General features: G+C 39.8%; 1 protein-coding gene across 3 annotated transcripts in view; it reads left to right on the forward strand.

Annotated features, from left to right (window-relative positions):
- The window catches only part of ARHGAP5 (Rho GTPase activating protein 5), a 71,845-nt gene extending 62,761 nt beyond the window's left edge, over positions 1-9,084 (forward strand). For all 3 annotated transcript variants that reach the window (XM_059723031.1, XM_059723033.1, XM_059723032.1), the window contains one exon: positions 3,769-9,084. In XM_059723031.1, the coding sequence (XP_059579014.1) occupies positions 3,769-4,102 (334 nt within the window). In that variant the 3' untranslated portion in view covers positions 4,103-9,084. The remainder of the gene's footprint in view (positions 1-3,768) is intronic.
- The last annotated feature ends 13,239 nt before the right edge of the window (positions 9,085-22,323 follow it).

The raw sequence follows: 22,323 nt of genomic DNA on the forward strand, positions 1-22,323 counted from the left end.
ATACAACTCTGAGAAGAGAGACAGGGACCAGTGATGAAGCCTGCTACAATGTTCTCTGCCTTGAGTAAGCCGAGAAGAATCTTCCCAAACAAACGCTGAAGAGACGAGTAACAAAATAGGACTAACCAGGAGGGACAGAGTCATAAAATCTGTGAGCAGATACAGTCTTAAAAAGAGCATGATCAACAGTGTCAAAAAGGATGGGGTGTAGTAGTGTAACTAGGGGTGAGAGTGACAGGGGCTGTCTTTGTAGGGGCAGCGGGATGTCTGCCACGCAGTGATGGATATTCCTGCAGTAACATCTGTTTGCACTATTGCATTTGGTACCACTGCAGGTGGCACCATCCCATACATTGCATCTGCCCTGAGGGCAGAGCTGCTGTGCTCTGCCTCCCTTGGAGTACCACAAAGAAGACGTAGCAAAATTGTTGTTGGTAACTTTTTAGTGAGACCAGTTTGGTGAGAATACAGAAAACAGGACTTAGGTTTGAGAGGATTAGGTATGAAGCTCAAGGAAAAGAACTTGAGTTAACAGTTGAAGACTGTGTTGAACTTTTTTGGAAAGAAAAGGGGTAAAAATCTATGACGGCTTTAATGACCGAAGGTTTGATTTATGTTAAATTACTAAGTGGTCATCTTTAAGATGCTTACTTTGTTCCTAGCCTGTTTATAGTTAAGCGTTTAATTATTCAGTTGGTAACAAACTGACTTATTAGTTTACTTCTTGAGTATGGTTTAGGAAACAATTATATATAGAAGAGACTTCTGGAGAAAAAACTCCTTTGAAGCCATTAAGCAAAATGCCGTCTGACACCTATGTGCTTTTGAAGTTTTTAAACATAAGAAGTTTCATTCCTTCAGAAAGAGGTGCATGATTTGAACTCAGGAAAAAGCATTTGGTATCTTTGGACATTAATATATCCAGAATGGATTGTATTAAAATACAGCAAATACAATCTCATACAAATAGTTATCCTTTATCCTTTATTCTGCATTTGAGAGCATTTTTATGTGACAATCTTAATACTTTGTTTATTTCTTTACTAATGAATATTACAATTGTCTATTAGATTTATTAACTGACTATTTCTATCATATAACATTCTTTATGATTCTTTCTTGGCAAATATTAATGTTTGGTTAAAACTAATAATAGATAAAACTCCAAATTTTAAGATAAAACATCTAAAATGTTTATTATTTGTCATTCTGAAGAGAAAAACAAATTGTTGGGAGGCAACCAGTCATAAGTGATACTTTTTTTCTACTCCAAAGGTCATGGTTGCTTATTTAGAGATTGTAATTGCCAAAATATTGAAATTCTTAATTATTTAACTTAGAAGATTGGTATTGTATTTTCATCTGGTTACATATCTAAGTAAGGGGAAAAATAGACATTACCAAATGAAGTGGATCAGCTGTGTTGGCATGTGTGCTGGCACAGCGTATCCACTTCATTGGATGTAACATGTTGCCCACTGATCCTGCAAGACAATAGGCAAGTGTATTCTGCTTGTAGAGATGTGCCTGGAAATCTCTGGGTGGCATCTCTTTTAAGTAGAGAAAGCTGGACCAGGCTTCTGGGATCTCCTACTTGGGGTCCCCTGTTTGGGATTCCTAGTCTGGGATTTCCTAGGCACATGCTGATGTTTTGGTGCAGTCCCAGGGCTGAGGCCACCAATCAGCTATTTGGTGGTCTCAGGGCTGAAGCTGCACTGCAGTGTTGGTGCATACCTGGGGAAGAATCTCAAATGGGGGAACCCAGGCAGGTGCTCCTGTGGCTTCAGGGGCCTGATCTTGCACACCCCAGAAATGGGAAGTCCTAGGGCATGCAGGATACCCTAAAGCCCTGGGATATGCCTGCCCCAGATAACCAGAGGGCACAGGCAGTTCTCATCTCCAGCCTTAAAGCAGAGAGGCATCATCTACAAAATAGTACAAATTATACCACCTATGTTATGGCTGCAAAATTTGGTCATTTGTGGAGGGGCATAGATGTCTGTTTGCTTGGTCTTTATGCAACCATAACAAATTTTGCCAATATAGGGCAACATCTGTTTATACCCTAAGAACATGGAATAGAAAATAGAATCCCAAATAGGAAGATACATAAAACACATTATCAATTAATGGTGTACTGTTTCAATATATGACAATATATTCAATATATCAGTTTCCACACAGATTTGTTAGAAACTTTTAAACTGAAGAATCAGAAGTGCAAATAGAAGCTGCTTAATTGCAGTTTTACAGCTTAGGGCCTTGTTACGTGTTATTTTTAGGTGGCTCCTGGAGCCATCTGCATCGTTCGCATACTAACACGTGAAACTAGTCACTTGACCCCAGTTGTCCTCCTGCCTAGAGCAGTGGGGCTGGACCCAATGATCTGCAAAGTCCCTTCCAGCCCCAAACAATCTATGGATTACTCTTTAGGCAGCTTTAAAGTTATGCCACTTGAGCCTAGGTTTATCTTTGATCTGTGTTACCTAGCTTGTGTTGCACTAACATGTAGCCTAATGTGGCAGCCACTTCAGGCTATATATTAGTGTAAACATCCCACCCACCTCCCTCCTCGGTTGGCCTGGATTGGGCTTAATACTACCCCCACTCTCCCCAACACCCCAGATCCCTGCTTATTGGCTCCCTGCCTGTTACTTGTGCCCTGACAGTGTCCCAGTTGAGCAGGCAGGGAAGAGTTAACTCACCTGCATGGCTCCTGCTGTTACTGCTGCTGCTGTCTGGGCCAGGTTCAGCCTGGAGAAGAGCAACAGTCAGTTGTGTGTGGGGAAATGGCTCCCTGAGCACAGGCAGCTATAAATAAGCGGTGGGGGGGTAAGGAGCCCTAGGGGGTGGGAGGAACGAAGGGAGCCTTAGGGCCCAGGGGGAAGCCTGGAATGGGGAGGAGAGATTTTTACCTTTCAGTCTTTTAGGCCCCTGCTGGCCTAAACATGTGACTTCTCCAAACTCAAGCTAGCACTAACACTGATCAACATTTGAGCAGCTCATAGTGTAACGTATAACAAGGCCCTTTAGAGAACAAAGGACTCTTTCCTGATAATTTATTAGACCTAGATTACAAGCTTTCTCATGTTGAACAATTTTTTGTTGAATATGAAGCCAGTTGTTTATTGGTAAAATGTCACTGTCCTAATATTCTAATAACTACAGTTGAAGACGAAGCTTTAAACAAATTTTAAATTTAAATAAAGTTAGCTTGCCTTCTGGAACTTCCTGAAGAGTAAGTCTAAAAGTTTGGCCCGTTGCTGAAGAAGAAACTACAGAGCTAAAGGCAAAGCTTGCCCATGAGTTTTATAGATTTTGAGGCGAGCCAGTCTGCCCTACTTACGTAGCAAAGACTGCAGAATTTCACTCAGTGATTCTTGTATAAAGCCCACTAACTTTTTGTTAAGCTTACAATGCATCTTTAGAAAAGCTTCAAACGACATAGAATCCTAGGCATATTTAAACAGGATGTTTTTTCTCCTACTCTGTTATATCTTCCAAATAATCTATTCATCTAAAAGTGACCTGAAAGTATTTATAAATTTAACCTGAAACTTATGAATTTCTGGATTTGCATCTCTTGTAACAGAGCTAAGAATCGAGGCATGTGTTTTAATGGATATTTTTTTAAAATAAATAAATAATAGATAAAGGACAGTTTTCATGTATAAACTTATTAAAATAATCTAAATCAGATCTGTTTGTTGTATATAATATTCAGTTGCTCTTCTTGAATGGTTTCTGAAAAAAATATTCTCATTTCAGGGTTAGCCAGCAAAATAAAACCAATCTTATGACTGCTGACAATTTATCAATTTGTTTCTGGCCAACTCTGATGAGGCCTGATTTTGAAAACAGAGAGTTTCTGTCTACCACCAAGATTCATCAGTCGGTAATAGAGACCTTCATTCAACAGTGCCAGTTCTTCTTTTACAGTGGAGATATTGTAGAAACACCTAACCCAGTGACAACATGTCAGCCACCACCTTCCAACCCAGTTCAGATGGTGGAACCAATGGTACCTCTTCAGTTACCACCACCATTGCAACCTCAGCTGATACAACCACAATTACCAGCAGATCCTCTTGGTATTATATAAATAGAAGATGATTGCAGGCAGCCTGTCATTGAACAGAAAAGAAAAGCTATAGACATGCATGTTTCAGGATACAATAATGTACTTCATATTTATGAAAAATTATTTGCATCCAAACTGAAGGGACATTTTTGTTATAACCCATACTGTGTTTTTCATTCATACACACTGCAGATCAAAACAACGTGATAAGCATGACTGGAGAGGTTTAGTTTTTACAAACAAAAATAGCTATAAAGTACAAAGCTGCTGCTGCATGAAACCTTATTGCAAATCACTATATCATTCCTGTGACAGTTTGTCACATATATTGTGAATAAAACTTTTCTATAGAAATTTAATGATTTAAAAATCACACGTATGAAACATTCAGTGCTTACAGCCTGCTTTATGGCTGCTTTTGTTATTTAATGTGCTATTTTTGGCAATTTTATTAGTGTGGCGGGCCAGTAGGGGGAGCTTCTGTGTTGAGCCTCCCACCTCACTACGCTCGTCCACCTTCCGGACTCCACGTGATGCCCCAGGGGCGCCTAAGCCCTGGCAGACCCCCTTTCGAGCCCCACCGCAGAGTCCGGGGGTAACATGCGGCCACCACCCCGAGAGGGGACCTTCTAGATTCTGTGTCCTCGGGAAAACACAGGCCTAATAGTCCTACGGGTACTGGACCCAATACAAGCACTTGGGGCTCCTCCCCAAGTCAGGGGCCAAAAAGGATAGTCTCCCTTAGTCCTCAGACCTAAGGGGCCTCCTAGGCATAATTAAACCCACCTCTCAATAAGTCTCCTACACCAGTCACAAAGGAGAACTTTATTGATTACAAAGGGTAGGGTTAGAATAGGGTAAGAGGTAGAGCACTATTAAGCGATTACCATTGAGCAAAACAGTCTGGCTGAGGTAGCCGTTTGATACACAAATGCTTCACTGTGAGCTGACTAACTCTCTAGAAAAACTTACAAGCATCATCCAGAAGATGGTAGAGATCTGGCTCAGATTTCCAGAGAGAGTATGTTTCAGTTGGATCAGACTCTCTCCCTGTGTCCTGGTGTTTGGGCCATGCTGGTAAAATGGCTTCTCTCCTCCTTCTCCTTGGACCAGGCCCTTATATAGCCTTTCCGACCTCAGCAGCCCAGTCCAATAGAAGCCAGCAGTGTTGGCAACTAGCCAACCAATTTAAAAAGCATCGCTGGTTACCTGGGCAGATGAGCAGGGGCTTTTCCCTCCCCCCACTCAGGTGACCAGAGGGACCACACCCTCGGCACCAGGCTTTTGTCATGTAGGCAGGGAGGAAAATCCCCCCTCCCTAAGGAATTTGACCCCAGTGTCCCAAGCTGACCAGGACAGATTTCTGGAGAGAGAGACAGATGGTGGCATTTCTGCCACAATTCACATTCAGGCATTCTGTGTAGACAGCAAAAGCCCAGTGATAGTTTTATTTTGTAACCTCCCAGCTACTTATCGGATGGTATGATTGGGATGGTTTTGAAAGAATGCAAAATGTACTGTTCAAAATATTATAATCCTGCACCTTCCATATTTACTTGTAAGTAAACCTGTGGAAAATTCATTGAGGGGTGGGTAAACTTGCTTATTTTTTCTTACAGCACAATACCAAGGACATGCTTGTTGTAAAAGTGAGTTTCAAATATTGTACAAAAATTTGATGTTGCCTACTTATTTCCCTATGTTTCATTACTAAACTAAACATTTTGTAATAAGGTTAATTCTGTAAACAGCTGCATGTTTAAAAGATCATCGCTGGTCTTGTAAACTTAATCTAAAATATTTTAGATATTTTATTTTTTCCCACTTGGGAATACATGTAGTATGTAGGAAATAGTTCATGGCATTTTCATATAAGTTTATATAACTTTTCATACATAAACATGAACTTTGTTGTAGTAAAATTCTCTAAACCAAACAATGTTTTAATCTAGGACTTCAATTTAATCTAGTCTTTAAATCTATTTTTATGTGGCCCTTTAAAGATATACAAAATGCATTGCTAATACATAGCAATAAATACTTTGGGTACTGATAATTAACCTTTGGAATCTGTATATATAAAAATCACATAAACTTGTATTCATGTTTCTTTTCCTCAGTATATTGTACTAAAAATTCAAAATGATTTTGTTTTTGCACCACTTTTAATTCTTTCTTTTACATTGGTACCAATTTTGCTGTAAAAGAATGCTGCTTAAATTAAAAAAAATATTTTGGTTAAACAGTTTGTTATTGGTTAAAAAATAGAGTACAAATCTTAGCAGAGGGGAGGCCATAGTTAAACAGTATTTGTGAGATTTTTCTTAACAGTTTTTTTTCATGCTCCAAGTATAGCTTTTTTGGTCTGAAAAGCAAAAGCAAAAACAAAAAACAAAACCCCCCAACATTTGGATTCACTAAGATGCTAGGACTTGTTTTGTGTAGTTTTTTTTTTTTTTTTAAAGGCTTTATGCTGGTCACTGTTGTCATCTTCATTCATAATGAAAGTTTAAGATCATCTTCTGTGTATGATAGTAAATAGATGATTTTGAGAGTTAAGACTCTTAAGAGTTTGATTTGCTCCATTTTCTTAAAATAAAAATTGCCTTTCCCAATTGTTATGTCCTAGGTATTGTACTTCTAATTATGACTTGGGTTATCATTCTAGGTAATATGATACCATAAACCAGGCTGCTGTTGAAGTACGTGTATATTATAAATTATCTTGATATTTGTGTTATATTCTTGCAAGTAATTATCTTTTCTAAGAAAACAAAAACAAATAAACAAATAACCCCTATTCCTATTGCAAAGCACACAGGAATTGATAAAGTACAATAAAGTCTGTCCTGTAAATTGTAGTATTCTTAACTTGTTCTACATTACATCTGTTGTCAATATAGCTTTTATTTATAGCTCCCAGTCTAACAATGGCATGTTTAGCAATTAAGAAAACTTCAAGAGTTTTATAAACTATTTCTAGGTTGCTAAAGAATTTATTTTTCTACTATATATGGTATGGACAAAGCATCAAACTGTACAGGAAACAAGTCTGACTATTTCTAATGGAAGTAGGCTTAAAAATATTTTTTTCCATTATATCCATATTTAAATTCTGTCTGGTAAAACTGTACTCAGGTTTGCTGCTGTAAACCTTATTTTAAAACTTTTTGCAAAGTATAAGTTCTGTTTGCCATAATGTTAAGCTAAACTTTAATTTCAGAATTATCCTTTTTATTTCGTTTTCCACAATCAATTTCAAATGGATCATATTTTAGATAAATTATGTGCAGTATCACCTACTTTTTGTCTATAGTACTATAAATCTTTTTCTGCAATGAGGTTTTGCTGTTGGATTTGGCTTGGTTGGATTGTGTCGACAGCACTTACTAAAAGATTAATTAAAAAAAAAAAAAAGACTTGGCATATGACATGCTGTTGGCCTTTTTAAAGTTCCTGTGAAGTCTTTAGTTAATAAAATATTACAGGTATGTGTAGGAATGTTTGTGTATATGTATATACACATACATATAGTAAAAGTAAGTAAAGACACTAAAAATAATAGCATTGCTACTTAATAAAACTTTGTAATAAAGCTTTCTATATTGTTATCTTTAGTACTGCTATAAAACAATCCTGCATATTTGGGCTAATGAAGTTATTAAGTTTAAAAGAGAATCCAAACCATAAGAACATATTTTTACACTTAAGCATTTTACAGTAATAACTGTATCTTGATTTAAAAAAAAAAATGAAAATGTATTATTTTGGCTTTACCATCTCACAATGACACTTTATCTTGAAGTAGTATTTAATGTATTTTGTTATAGTCAGATTTGCTACTAAGATGTTCTTTCTTTGAAAAATTTTAAAACCCCCCACAAAATAAGTTTTGAGTGGTGTTTTGTTAAGTAATGTTTTACAGATTATTTTCAATTTCATTACACATACAACCTTATGGGTTTTTAACAAATATGGTGTAAATAAGTGACAGATGTCTGATCTCAGTGAAGAGGAATATGTTTACCGTGTATGTTTTCTTCATTATTTGAATACTGGTTGCTAGAAATTTCCATAGACTGGTTTATTTTTAAGGTACTGGAATTTAGCCTCTAATATCTCTGGGGTGGGGTGTGTGTGTGTGTGTGTGTGTGTGTGTGTGTGTGTGTGTGTGTGTGTGTATATATATATATATATATATATATATATATATATATGTGTGTGTGTGTGTGTGTATATATATATATATATATATATATATATATGTATGTATGTATGTATGTATGTGTGTGTGTGTGTGTGTGTATATATATATATATATATATATATATATATATATATATATATGTATGTGTGTGTGTGTGTGTGTGTGTGTGTGTATATATATATATATATATATATATATATATATATATATATATATATGTATGTGTGTGTGTGTGTGTGTGTGTGTGTGTGTATATATATATATATATATATATATATATATATATATATATGTATGTGTGTGTGTGTGTGTGTGTGTGTGTGTATATATATATATATATATATATATATATATATATATATGTATGTGTGTGTGTGTGTGTGTGTGTGTGTGTGTATATATATATATATATATATATATATGTGTGTGTGTGTGTGTGTGTGTGTGTGTGTGTGTGTGTGTGTATATATATATATATATATATATATGTATGTGTGTGTGTGTGTGTGTGTGTGTGTGTATATATATATATAATATAAAAAATACTAATTGGAGATTTTAGAAAAAAATTGACCTTAGCTTCCCTGCTGAGTTCAGTTTTTCTACGGTAATTGTGATGCTATTTGTCAACTGAAAAAAATATATATATAATTTTTAAAAAGTCAAAATTCTCTGTTTTTTGTTTATAATTAATGTAATCCTGTGTTGCACCACCAACGGAAAACTGCAGTGAAATAAATATCAGTGAAGCTTAATCTGTATAAAGAATGCAATGAATAAAATACTAAGATGCTTACTGTGTATAATATTCAGTTTAGTTGCCCATTAAACTTCTAAAGGCAATATCACCCCATTATCTTGTTCAAGTAAATGCTATGGTGAAACTAAGCAGTGATTCATTACAAACTGGTTATGCCTAGTGTTTCAGAATTCATTGCGTTTTCTTTGATCTTTTGCATTTCTTTTAAACTGCTAACATTTGAAATGCCGTGTCCAGTATGTTGACTACTTTAAGAATAAAAGCACAACAAAGGTCACTTCCCTTTATATTGATACTTGCAATATTTAAAACTTGCCTTTAGTGCCATATTTGTCCCCCAATCCATGTGTGTACATACCCAGAAGAAGAACAGGCTCACTGAAAATGACAATGTACTGGCTGTTTATTAGAAGTTCTGTCTCTCATCTCAATCTGCTTTTTTTGGTTAAGGTGCTCAGCAAAAAAAGATTAGATTTATGAAAACACATGGAAATATCAGCCCCTGTCCACTACACCAAATGCTTGAGAACAAAGAGTTGTATTATTTCTGTTCTTTCATGGAAATTTAATTTTGAAATAAGTTAGGTATATTGTGATGTGTATGATGTTAATATAACATTATACACATGTTCAACTTTTATATTAACATTTTTATCACTTTTGTTTATTTTTAATTTTTTAATCTTTGAGAATGAAGCTGATAGATAAAACTTCTGGCAAAGCATTCAAACTATATTATTCTGTCCTGCTGGCCAGAAATGTCACTGGTTACATCAGCATCTGACGGTGAGCTTTCAAAACAGCTTCATGACTTGTCAATCTCAGAGGCTATGAACAAACATAACTTTTCTAACCATGTCAAAGGAGGATGGGGATTCACTGTTTTGGGGAGTTTACTTCAGGTGTTGCACTGTCATTGTTACGTCTGAGTTCTGCAGCCAGACAAGTTAACTAAATCCCTAAAACTTTAACCTTGAATTAAACAGGGCTAAAGCGACAACTGTTGTGCTACGTTTGTACTGCCTGAACATTCAGGTGTCACAGTTGCATGATAAGAGCTTGTATCAATATAAAATGTTAACATTAAAATTATGTCTGTACCTGAAGATGATGATGATAGTCAATTCATGATAGAGTTGTTAATATCTGTATTCTTTCACCCTCCTGAAAGAATGATGCAAGTAAGATTCTGGGTGTTTTCAGCCTTGGGTGGAGACTGCAATAATCTTAAGCAGTCCAATGATTGTCATTGCAACCATGTAATGCTAGGCTATCCAGAAGAAGGATCCTGTACATGAATATTGTGATCACCATGTACTAAAGTATGTTTAATGCCAGTGTCAATCTAAAGAATGACCATGTCAGTTCACATTTTGCATTGGTGGAGACCTGTATATCGCTACCATGTCTTATCCTTTATTCTATTGCTGTTATACAGATTGGGATATCCTATGCACGTGAGTAGCAGTGTACACTCGTGCTGTGTCTGTCCTGCAACTCCAGTTGGTTTTGATAAAGCAGCAGTATGAATGGTGGGGGGGGGGCTACAATCTCATTTACTTCCCTTCTGCTGTTCCTGGCTGCAAGATTGGACCCTGTAATGTCTATGTTCCTTGCTCCAGCTAACTTAAAAAAAAAAAAAAAAGTTTATAATTGGGTTTTTCCATAGGTTTTGTGTTTGGGGGGGATGTTTTTGTTTTTGTTTTGTTTTCCACTATTACCCAAGTTTCTGTTTATGCTAAAGTTGCAGCCAGCACTAGTCTGAAAAACTGGTTCTGAGACCCAGACTTCCAAAAGTCTTGAGCTTGAGAGATGCACTGAAGCCAGAATAAATGACCATCACAAGGACCATGTTACTATAAATGCTGACAAGTTACTATGCTATTTTGGCACAGCTGCTTTGATGTCACTGGGTTCAGTGACAATGACCATAGCTTTGCATTGCACTTTAGTACAGCTGAAGTATCTTTTGGAGATTCAAAATCCTTTCCCTGGCAGCACCTTTTAAAATGCTGGAAGGAAGTGTTGCTATATTACTCCGTGCCAGATGACACAGTACAGTAGACACATCAACACACCTGCTAAGAGGGCCAACCTTTCTCTTTCTGAACGTATAATAGAACATTTTCCTTTCAGTGTGCTAGTTATTTCTTTGGGTGCCATAATAAGAACTAGACAGATGGCAGTAAGAGCCTATCAAAGGACCTAGCTGATCATTGGAGTGCAAACGTGGAGGTCAGAGGTCCATACGTTTCCACAGGTATTTCCTCTATAGTACCTAGATCACCTTTGGCCACAGTCATTGGGTGGGGGCAGGGGAACAAATCCATATGCAGCTTGTCCCTTCTACTGTAGCCAGACTAAGATCTTGCTCATCAAGAGGTTTTGTTTGCTTCCTCTTTAAATGAAAAATACTGCAGAAATGAGCACTCCTCTGAGGCACTAGGATCTTTGAACAGTGTGTCCTGTTCAGATGAAGTATATCTCAGTGGATGAGCTTGAAGATCTTCTAGGCCTACTGGATCACATGACAGATGCATTAGACATCCTGTTGGAAGTTATCTAAGAGAAACTTGCATGTCCTACAGCCTTTGGGACATTTTGTGTTAGTGTTTGTTTCAGGCCCATTAAAGAGGCAAGTACCAGGTTCTTGATGCTGGTTTTGAGTATTCATACCAGCCATCCCTCATCTGATTATCTTGTCCAAACCACCCAAAGCCCAAAACATTAAGACCAACCAAAGACAAGGCCCTGAGAAAAGCATCTGGGAAGACTTGGATGGTTTAAGGAGGAAAGTTTATTTCTTAGGAAGCAAAACTTCAGAAAAATATAATGAATTATCCAATGCTACTTGCCAAACGTTTCTTGCTGTGGGAAGGGCCCTAAACAACAGGAAAAATGATTTTTCAGAATCATAGCGATCTGAAAGAAAGAGATGATACTAGATGGGAGCATACATTAGGATGTTGAAATGATTCCTTGGAGTCAGCATGTAGGATAGTGTGAGAAATGATGACAGCAGCATGAAAAATCACCCAAAAGGTATTAGAAGCTGTATTGGGATGGTCTGGTCCTATAATGAATCAGGACAGAGAGCACATGGTAAATGAGATGACACTGAATATCTTTAGGCTAAAAGGATAAGACTGAGATTCAAAGACATTGGGAAAGATATGAGGATCCAAGGATGCATAAGATTACAACAAATGAATTATCTGAGCAGCTTCAAGGTAGGAACCACAACCATTTAAAAGAAATGGAGTTATTTGAGAGATGCCATCCACATTCATACCTTGCTGTTTCTTTCTTTTTTTCTTCTTCAGAATGAAGTATGCCCTAGGCCTCTATGGTTGAGAACATGTAACATCCATTAAAACCCCTCTGTTGTGAGGCTAGACAGGGTGGGGGTTACTGCTGAGGTAAAAGTCTGATAAAAGGTAAGAGGTGTGACTCTCCATATTTAGAATGGATGTGGACCATATGTTTTGAACAAACAACTTCACTGTTAAGTAACTTCTCTTCCCTGAGTTGTCAACTGCTTCTGGGCCTACAGGGCCTGGGACTTGACCCCAACTGAAGTACTGTATCCAGTTCTGGGCACCTCACTTCAAAAAAAGTGTGGAGAATCTCGAAAGGGTCCAAAGAAGGGCCACAAGAATGACTAAGGGCCTGGAGGACATAGCCTTGCCTCATAATGTAAGGTATCTGGGACTGTTCAGCCTTGGGAAGAGAAAACAGAAGGGGGACTTGGTGGCCATCTATAAGTGTGTAAGGGGTTTTGGGAGCTTGGAGAAAAACTTCCCTAGGTTGCGTCAGGGGAGGACAAGGAGCAGTGGCTGTAAACTGTTACAGGTTGGTTTCAAGTTGGATGTAAGGAAGAACTTCTTTATGGTAAGGCTGATCAGAAACTGGAATAGACTTCCCAAGAAGATAGTGCAATCCTGAATCTTGGAAGTCTTCAAGAGGAGACTGGGCAGACCCCTACCTTGCTGGAATTATTTTCTCTCAGCTGTATTCCTGCCCAGATCAGGGTGGTTGGACTCAAACTCTCAAGGTCTCTTCCAGCTCTATGATTCTATGTCTTCTAAGACCTAATGAAAAAAGCGATCTTGACGCTAACAGTACCAATAGAAAAGGTGCAGAACAAGACTGCATAAGTTCCTGGACATCTTGCATGCTTCTGCGATAGGTTGACTGGTCCTTACAATAAACAAAGGCATGTTAAACCCCCAAAACTTTTCATGGCAATCCCTATAGTCACTGGTCCTCACTTCAAATCAGACTGACGGACTCCCATTATCTTAAGATAGACATCCAGGGTGGGGAAAGGTATTTTATAAATTTCCTTGGGACAGCTGACAGGCCAAATGGTAGAATACACTGTCATTAAAGGTTCTCAACCATAAATTACAGATATGTATGAAAATTGATGACTTGAAGATAATTATCAGTGAAAAGCAAGCAAAGTATTATACAGAGACCTTAAATGGTTCTGCAGCCATCCAGTACTAAGCTTTTTGGCAGTAGCAACAACAATGGAAAGATCTCACCAGGGTAGTAAAAATTTACAGCTAAGAATCAAAGTCCCAACAGTGGACCTTTTGTATTAAAGAAGGTCCTAAACTGTGCTGGCTAATATGACTTAAAGCCTAAGTGGGGTGCTGTTAAGTTTGTTGATAAATTGCTGAAGGAGTTGATGGAAGACTTTAAGCCCGCTGTAGTGGAGGGTTAGCTGGTAACAAAAATAGAGTTGCAGGTGGCCCTAAATGCAGCAGGCAGTATCTAACTGGCAGTGTTCTTGGTGATCAAATGATCTTGCTCTCTTACACTGTGGTACCGAAGAACAAATGACCACTGAGGTCTTACCTTTTGATAAGTACAATCTGTTTAGCAAGAAACAAGAGATGATCCCTTTTACTCTCAAAGATTCTGGGGGCATTCCTTACATTTCTTAGAAGGATATGCACTGGCTCCCAAAGGTAAATATTACAAGCTACAGCCTTGCCAGCAGTAGGCTGCTTAACACCAATAAAAGTATGAAGGTCCATTTGAGGAAATGGGTGCGTTTCCTAGTAGGAAACCCTAAAAAAAAAACATCAAAGCACATTTGTGAAGGCCCAGCAGGGGAAATGATGCTGAAAGGAAACCAGCACGGGTTCGTCACAAGTAGATCCTGCCTGACCAACCTTATAGCCTTTAAGACTAAGTCACATGTTCCCTTGACACAGGAGCTGAGGCTGATGTTATTTACCTGGATTTTTGGAAGGCCTTTGACACAGTTTCGCATCCTATTGGGAAGCTAATGGGCTGTGGAGTGGGCACCTACACAGTCAGGTGGGTGGCCAACTGACTTGGGGACCATACCCAGAGAGTGGTGGTGGCCAGGTCATTCTCAGCCTGGAAGGAGGTGGGCAGTGGGGTCCCGCAGATTCAGTCCTTGGACTGGTGTTACTTAATATCTTCATCAGCGATTTGGACAAGGGTGTGGACAGCACCCTCTCCAAGTTCACAGATGATATCAAGTTACGGGGCAAAGTTAATACACCGGGGGGCAGGGAGCAGATACAGGATGACCTGGACAGGTGAGATCAATGGGCGGAACGAAATAGGATGCAATTTAACAAAGATAAATGTAAGGTACTCCACATAGGAAGGAGGAATCCCCAGCACACCTACAGGTTAGAGAATAACCTCAGCAGCTCAAAGACAGAGAGATCTTGGAATCCAAGAGGAACATGACCCAGCCGTGTAACAAGGCCATCAACAAAGCACCTTGTGTATTAGCAGATGTATGACCAACAGATCGAGGGTGGTGATGCTCCTCCTCTATGTGGCACTGGTTAGGCCATAGTTGGAGTACTGTGTCCAGTTTTGGGTGCTGCACTTCAAGAGGGACATGGAGAATCTGGAGAGGGTTCAGAGGAGGGCCACTCGCATGATTAGTGGTCTGTGTGAAAGATGCTACGAGGGGAGGTTGAGAGATCTGGATCTCTTCAGCCTTTACAAAAGATGACTGAGGGGTGATCTTGTAGCCACCTATAAGTTTGCCTATAAGTTTACCAAGGGAGGACAGCAGGGAATTGGGGATGTGCTGTTTACCAGAGTGCCCCAGGGAGTAACTAGGAGTAGTGGGTGCAAACTAGTGGAAAGTAGATTTAGGTTAGACATTAAGAAGAAATTTTTTACAGTAATGGCCAGAGTCTGGAATAGGCTTCCAAGAGAGGTGGTGCTATCACCTAATTTGGAGGTCTTCAAGAGGAGGCTTGACAGTCACCTGGTCTTGGTCCTCTTTCCTGCCAGAGGCAGGGGGTGGGACACGATGATCCACTGGGTCCCTTCCGACTGTATAATCTATGAATCCTTCTCCACTGTAATCTGTCTTGTCTGATACCTGCATTTAGAAGGCAGCACACAATATCTCATTTTCTAGGCATTCAGTAGAATATCAAACATAAGTAGATCTACTATCTTTTAAGGTTAACTGTTCCAGCTTAGAAAAATAAAATGTGATGCAAGCAATGTGCATTCTATGGGAACTTAAATGGGACTTTAACATAAAGTTTGCTGAGAAATTGTTACCAAGTGCTCGGAGCTTTGATAAGAGTTAAATAGCTCAGACTTGCCCAAATACACTTGAGGTAATATTGGTGGGTTGGAGAAAGCTAAGAGTACTTGGTAGAACTAGCATTATGATCCAATTAAAAAAAAATCAGGAGATATTGGCACATCCTAGAATTGGGGCATTCTTAGTGTTTGGTCTGCTCCTGGTCGTCCAAATACTGGTTGTTGCCTGGAATGATTCTTGTCTTTTTGTTCTTGACAAGAGTTGTGCCACCTTTCTCCCCCAGTGTGGAGCTTAACACAACTATATATATATCTTTTCCATCTCGGGATTAAATTTCTGTAATGCTCTTTGGACTACTCGGTCACTCTTTCAGAATGTTGTAGACCACTTACAAGGAGTTGTACCTAGAGAACAATAGATCTATGATCCATCATTTTTCTTGGATTCCAGGACATTGTTTGTTGAAATTCAAGGCATCTTTTTCAAACTCCAGACTCCTAAATGGTTATGGAATCCTCTGATTCCTTGTTCCTAATTCCCTGGATCCTGTTCATTAACTTCCTGGCTTCATTCTTATACCTAGTTTATGTTTGCTAACCTCTCTGTTCTAGATTTGCAACCTTTCACACATATCCAAAAGCTATGTCTCCCGCTTGATTTCTGCACTGTGAGAAACATCCTTCCCTGAATAGTCAGGTGTTATGAGTCTTTTCTTTTAAAATGTAAATTTCTTGCCAGTTGGAAGATTCTAGTTCATATGCCTCAGCCCATCCACAAGCATCTGTTTGCCTGGCTATTTAACACATTCACTGGGTGCTAATTTTTAGTGATCACTTCTCTTTAGCCTTTGAACCTCTCTTGAATGTGAAAGGAACTCATTGTTTAGGGAGCAGTGCAGTTCAGAATCATGTTATTTTTCAGTTCTGGCCTTAATAGGTAATACATATTATATGAAATGCCATGATGCATATAAATGTAAAGAAAGTATGGCTGAATACAGCTTGATGTTCCCTATACATAGAGACTACATATGCCCTATCAATAAAGGTGAAGAAAACATGACATCCCACAAACAGTTCAAAATACTATGGGGTTTGGGACAGCTGTATTTTAGATCACTGCCTTATTACAGCTGGCTTTTAACTTCTAGCTTTAGTTTTTGATGATTGCCTATGTCCTGGGCTACAGCTTCCTGTTTTTGACCCTGACCCCAGTAGTGACTTCCTGCTCCTGATTGCCCTGGCACATGGCTCTACCTTGGTGATTTGCCCACATTTGGGTCCCTAGACCTCAGTGCCCCATTCAGCCTACTTCTCACTCCCTTTGGACCTGGTCTGTTCTTGACATTGTCTGCTCCTGATCCCTTAGGTTGTAACCCTTTAAGATCAAGCCCCAATTGCCCACATCCTGGTTGTACCCCTGATGGTATGGTTGAAGTGTTTGATTCTTTCAAGTTTTTACAATAGCTGAGCAGAGGTGGAATGCAGCCTATTCTGCTTATTCAGACTCTCTGGCCTACTGAAAAGGTGGGAACTAAGAGCATTCTTCTGTTAACAGTCAATATTTACCAGTTAAAGTATTTGCTGTTAAGTGCCATCTGAGGATACTGTTTCTTAGGACATATTGGCCAGGTCCAGACTAGCAGGAGCGTGCACTTGCAGCGGCACAGATTGCCTGAGTGTGCACCCCTGCATGTGCACTTCATTGAGGGACAGATTGTCTTGCAACAGGCAACCTGCCCTTGCCCTGCTCCTGCTGGCTTTTCAGCCTGGGAGACCTGGAGGCTGGGGCCAGCACCTGTCCTGGCCCTAGCAATCTTACCTTGTTTCTTGGTGGCATGCTGGAGCAGCAGGGGCACAAGTTAGGCATCACGGAGGCCTGGCAGATTGTTACTCTGGGCAGCCTGGCCTCTGTGATGGTGCATGCTTCGTTGTGCACGCGTTGAGCCGCTTCTGTTGCTGGACAGTTTTTTTTCTTGCTGAGTACAGCCAAAAATACAATCTAAGAACATAATTTTTATTGAAGCTTTTAATATATTACGATATTGTTTTACATTTGGGTAAACATGCTTGTCATTAAAATAAGCAACTAAAATATGCAGATTTGTGAGGTAGCCATCTGTAAGAACATTTTAATCAATTATTATGATGATGATGATGATGATAGCGGATAGTATTTGCTTCAGATTCAGCCGATTTAGGGGACAGTGATTCGATTCGCTGATTCAAATCACTGTCCCAAATCAGTTTGGCCAAATCTGATTGGGAAATTTGTCTGCTGCTGAATCTCTGAATTACAAAGGCCCATCTCCCACCCGCTCTCCCAGCCCAGGCATTGGCCCCAGCTCCCAGCACTTGTTAAAAAAAAAAGCTCTGACTCAGCGGGTGCCACTGGCAGGGGGGGGGGGAATCCCTGCTGCCCCCCACTTCCCCACGCTGTATAGGGGGCTCTGCACGAGCCCCCTGACTCCCCCCATCGCTTCCCCAGCCCCTCCACCATGGCTGCCCTGCCCACCATGGCTCTGGCCCTTTAAGGAAAAAAGAAAGAAACCTGCACTCACTGCTCCTGCCCGTGGGGAGTGATTCCTGCTCCCTGGCTCTGCATGAGGGGCTCTTCCATGAGCCCCCTGAAGCCCTGAGGCTGCTGCAGGAGCAGCGAGTCCCAGCGGTTTTTTTTTCTTAAAGGGTCTGAGCTGCAATGGGTGGAGCTGCCATGGGGGGGCATTGGGGTGCTCATGCAGAGCCGTGCATGCAGCGTGGGACAGTGGGGAGCAGTAGGGATTGCCCCCCCCGTGTCCGGCAGCACCTGGTGAGTGGGGCTTTTCTTTAAAACACCAGGAGCTGGGGCAGGTAGGGAAACAATGGGGGGGCAGGGGGAGCGGTCGGGGGGGCTGAGGGAGCAGGCAGGGGATGGCTGGCAGGGGTCCCTCCATGGCCCCTCCCCCCTCCCTGCTGCTGCAACCACTGGGGACTGCCCAAATCATCAAAGCTCTCTGAATCTTTTCCAAAGATTCAAAGAGCTTTGAATCAATTCGGACCTTTTATTGGTCCCCTGATTCGATTTGGATTAAAAGATTTGGCTACTGAATCGGGCCGAATCTTCTCCGAAATAAATCACCACCCAAAGCTTTGCACAGCTCTAATATTTTATTCTAAAGTGCATTATTGATATTTTAAAGTATGCTTGAATTTGTTGCTTGAATACCTTGTTTCTGCTTTTCAGTTCTCATCCAGTTGTGGGCACTAACCCAAAGTATTGCATAACTAGATGATCATTTAAGATTGATTCCAGCTCTAATTTTTTCTACCGGTTCTTGTAGACTCTAGCTAATTATGATAGCTTGCAATTCTAGTGATTCAAAATTCCCAAGAAGCTTGCACTTTACACTATTGTGTCTAAGTTTGCTTCCCATTTAGTGACCAAATGAAGTATCATATTTTCTTGAATATAAGATGACCCTGAACATAAGACGATGCCTCCCCGCCCCCCAATAACTGCATTCTTTGTATGGAATATCTATAAATTTGTTACAGGGGTGTAGGTTGTAGCCATGTTGGTCTAAGGATATAGGCAGACAAGGTTCTTTGGGTGAATCATATCTTTTATTAGACCAACAAATAGTTGGAAAACAATTATTAAGCAAGCTTTTGGGTTCAAAAACCCTTCATCAGGCTAAGGAAGTTTCAGCAGTTGGTGTGTGCTCTTCCTGGATGGGATGAAAAGTTAAAAAGCCAGAGGCTGGTCTGGTATGCATACAAGACAGGTAGTCAGTGAAAATGTAGATTGAGGAGTCAATGGGTGAGAGACAGGCTGGGTGGGGAGGGGGGGAAGAGAGAAGGGGAATGTATCTCTCCACTTTCATCCCCCTTCTCTCTCTTCCCTCCCCCTCCCCAGTCTGTCTCTCACCCATTGACCCTCCACCCCCTTATGGTTAGACCCTGCACGCTCTGAGGACATAGAAATGAGGGGCAAAGTTGAAAGCACTGGCTGAAATAAATATGCCTATAGTAAATTGCATAGACTTAGTTCATGCAGCATCGATGCATTTTACCTTTTCTGAAACTGCTGCAAGTTTTAGTATGGATAATCTTTAGACTGACTTCTAAGCAGCACTTTTCTACCTACTTATGTAGAGTATAAACTATGCATGATATTAGTCCAGAGCCAAAAGGCTTATGACTTATTATCACGGTTCATTGGGCTGGGCCCCAGCAGAGTCAACAGCATTTCAAGCCCATAGCTCAGCACTGCTCCGTATGTATGTGTACTCCAGATACCCTTCCCCACAAAAGAGCTATGCTTGACTGGAACTGCATGTTCTTGTAATGAATCCTGGGATCTTTCAAAAAATTGATATGCAGATGAGGCACAGGGCAACCTCATGAAGGGTAAGGGTAATCATGTGACAGGCTGAGAAGGGGGGTGATATGGATTTGGTGAACTGTTTGGGGCTCCATTTGGTGATATCTGCCAGACACTGAGGGGTGGTGAAGAAACAGGAATCATTGGAAATAGGAAAGAAAGGTGCAGCTCAGCTGTGGGAGTGAAGAGGAAGTTGAAATGCATGCAATGTAGTGACTCACCATGACTTGAAAGAGTCAGCATTGATGGGGCTGCATGCAGTGGACATTACCATGCATCTTATACAGATGGGCTGTACAAACCTCTTGTGATAAGTTCCCATCAGCACGTTTGCACATTATGAGCCATGTTTTGTAGTCAGTGCTACATATGATCACTGTTAGCTATATTTAGTCAACTTCATAGTTGGTTTCCAGTACTGAGCACATACTGCTTTTGGCAGCAGTTTAATGATAGATAATATACAGGAAACCCTTGTGGGTTTGGCATTCACAGTTTCAAATATTTGCAAATGCTGAACCCACATTTTAAATACACTCTATACACTTCCAGAAGCTCTGCACTTGCTGCCGCCGTGCCCCCCTGCTCCCATCCTCCAGCTGCCGGAGCAATGCATTCATGAACGTGAATGCAGTGCCTTATTCGCAGATTTCGCCATTCGCGGGGGATATGAGATTGTATCTCCTATGAATGGCAAGGGTCACCTGTATTTAACATTTTTTCCTTGTGTGTGAATGTAAAACAAGGAGCCTTTTCCACCCATGCTGATTGGAGAAAAATGTTATATTTAAATAAATACTATATAATCTTTTTATTGGAGCTATACAGAAGAGATAATACTGCCTTCTCAATGGTCTGGGCATTAAATGATAGCTACTGGTATGTTGTATTTTTTTTACCTTAATGAAGGGACATTTTTTAGCTGAAGTTGACATTCTGCTCCTGCTGTAATAACTGGTAAATATATTAATACACAAAATAATACCTGCTTTGTCGGGTAAAGCTTGTCAATTTGTAACATGCCAGACATAAAAGCAATGCTTAGCACATTTAAAGGCATACACACTACAGTGTTCCTTCTGGAGGCACATAAAATAACACTGGAACAACAAGCAGGGATCGTACATAATGTACAACCTTAGTCTTGCCAAAGGAAAGGAGTCAGATTTTTTGTACCTAGTCCCCCAAACTCCCCCAATCACAGGGAGACAAGAATAAAATGTTCAAAAAGGTTATTGTTTACCAAAATGAAGAGTAGCACCTGATTTAACCCATGTTCTCTATTATCTAACCAGTTTTAAAAAGTCATTTATAATAAAGGGGCTTTTTTGTTAATCAGCAAAATAATTATATAAATTCAGGTAGCTTGCAAACTCTCCCTATAGATATATATATATATATATATATATATATATATATATGACTTTTTACACTCATTTTTATTCTAATGGTTTCCAGAAATCATAATGAGCTATTTGGAACACAACCTAATAGAGTTTGAATGTCCTGAGAAGATTCACTCTTTTTAGAGATTATGGGTTGCAAATCTAGGCCAGATACTATGTTTTAATTAAAAAGAATTACATTCCTTAATTTAGAAGCAAAATAGAACTTAACCTTAAATGACATTTCTGCTTTGTGTTTCTAGTTTTCTAGTCAAACTATAGTTACAGAAAAAAGAATAATATTTTCTATTCAGTTATGTTCTCTACCTGACACTTGAAAATAATTTTGATTGATGGGGTCCTGTAAATATTTAGAGTTTTTATAAAACAGTTTCTTCTACATTTCATCCTGTTTTGTTTCCTACCTGCTGGACTTTCATGTATGTAGCATAAAAGTATTTTTAATACTCAAACATTGCTCAAAGATAAAGCCATCTATTTGGTAAAATATTTATGCTAACTCAAAACTTCTTGCTGAAGGTGGTCACCAGTACCCATGTCTCTTTCCACTTGATGTGCATGGAGGGGGAGAGAGTATTTGTTAAAACTTAAATGATAACTCTTCTTCAAGTATTCAACATGCAAGGTGTTAAATTCCTTATCACGTGCCAGTTCAAGACCTGGATCTGTCCAGACTGGGCCCAACAATCAGCTGACTGTTAGACCTGGTGGTTTCAGGGGCTTCTCCCTTGGGAGTTGAAACCCTGTGAATGGCAGTGGTGGTGGGGGATCAGAGGCTCATCATCAGGGGTTGTAAGGGCTTCTCCCAGTGGGGACTTTAAACCATGATACCCACCAGGAGCCTCATATCCTGCAATCATGCCAAAAGTTGCTGGGTGTGGGGTTTAAAGTCCCCAGTGAGGAATGCCCTTCAGCTCCCCACAGCCATAGCCTCTGATTCCC

The sequence above is a fragment of the Alligator mississippiensis genome, chromosome 2 (assembly GCF_030867095.1).
Source record: "Alligator mississippiensis isolate rAllMis1 chromosome 2, rAllMis1, whole genome shotgun sequence".
NCBI lineage: Eukaryota > Metazoa > Chordata > Crocodylia > Alligatoridae > Alligator > Alligator mississippiensis.